Below are 436 nucleotides of genomic sequence, written 5' to 3'. Positions count from 1 at the left end.
CACATCCATCTTTATTCCCATTCCATCTCCCTTCCCACGCCCGCAGCGCCGCCCCCCCTTCGTCGTGAGCCGCAACACGGGCGCCGGCGTGGCCCTGCTGATGGCCGAGTACGTCGTGGGCGCCGCTATCTGCTGGGAGCGTGGCTTCCTCGAGGCCAGAGATAACCAGGTGGGCATACAAGGCCGGTATTATTGCAGTATCGATGTTATCATTAATGGTTTGGTGTTTTTTGGTGTTTTTGTGTTTTGATGTTTTAATGTTTTGCTATGTTGATGTTTTAATGTTTTAGGTTTTACTGTTTTGATGTTTTAATGTTTTCTTGTTTTAGTTTTGATGTTTTAATGTTTTCGTGTTTTAGTGTTTTACTGTTTTTGATGTTTTAATGTTTTCGTATTTTAGTGTTTTACTGTTTCGAAGTTTTAATGTTTCAGTATT

At 42.4% G+C, this 436-nt stretch overlaps 1 protein-coding gene across 1 annotated transcript in view; it reads left to right on the top strand.

The window, feature by feature from the left end:
- Positions 1-436, top strand: part of LOC119592912 (glyoxylate/hydroxypyruvate reductase A-like) — an 11,821-nt gene that overhangs the window by 8,122 nt on the left and 3,263 nt on the right. Inside the window, exon 4 of the mRNA XM_037941804.1 lies at positions 47-169. Within this exon, the coding sequence (XP_037797732.1) occupies positions 47-169 (123 nt within the window). The remainder of the gene's footprint in view (positions 1-46; positions 170-436) is intronic.

This window comes from Penaeus monodon, chromosome 31 (assembly GCF_015228065.2).
Source record: "Penaeus monodon isolate SGIC_2016 chromosome 31, NSTDA_Pmon_1, whole genome shotgun sequence".
Lineage (NCBI taxonomy): Eukaryota > Metazoa > Arthropoda > Malacostraca > Decapoda > Penaeidae > Penaeus > Penaeus monodon.
This window is presented reverse-complemented; position numbering and strand designations above follow the sequence as displayed.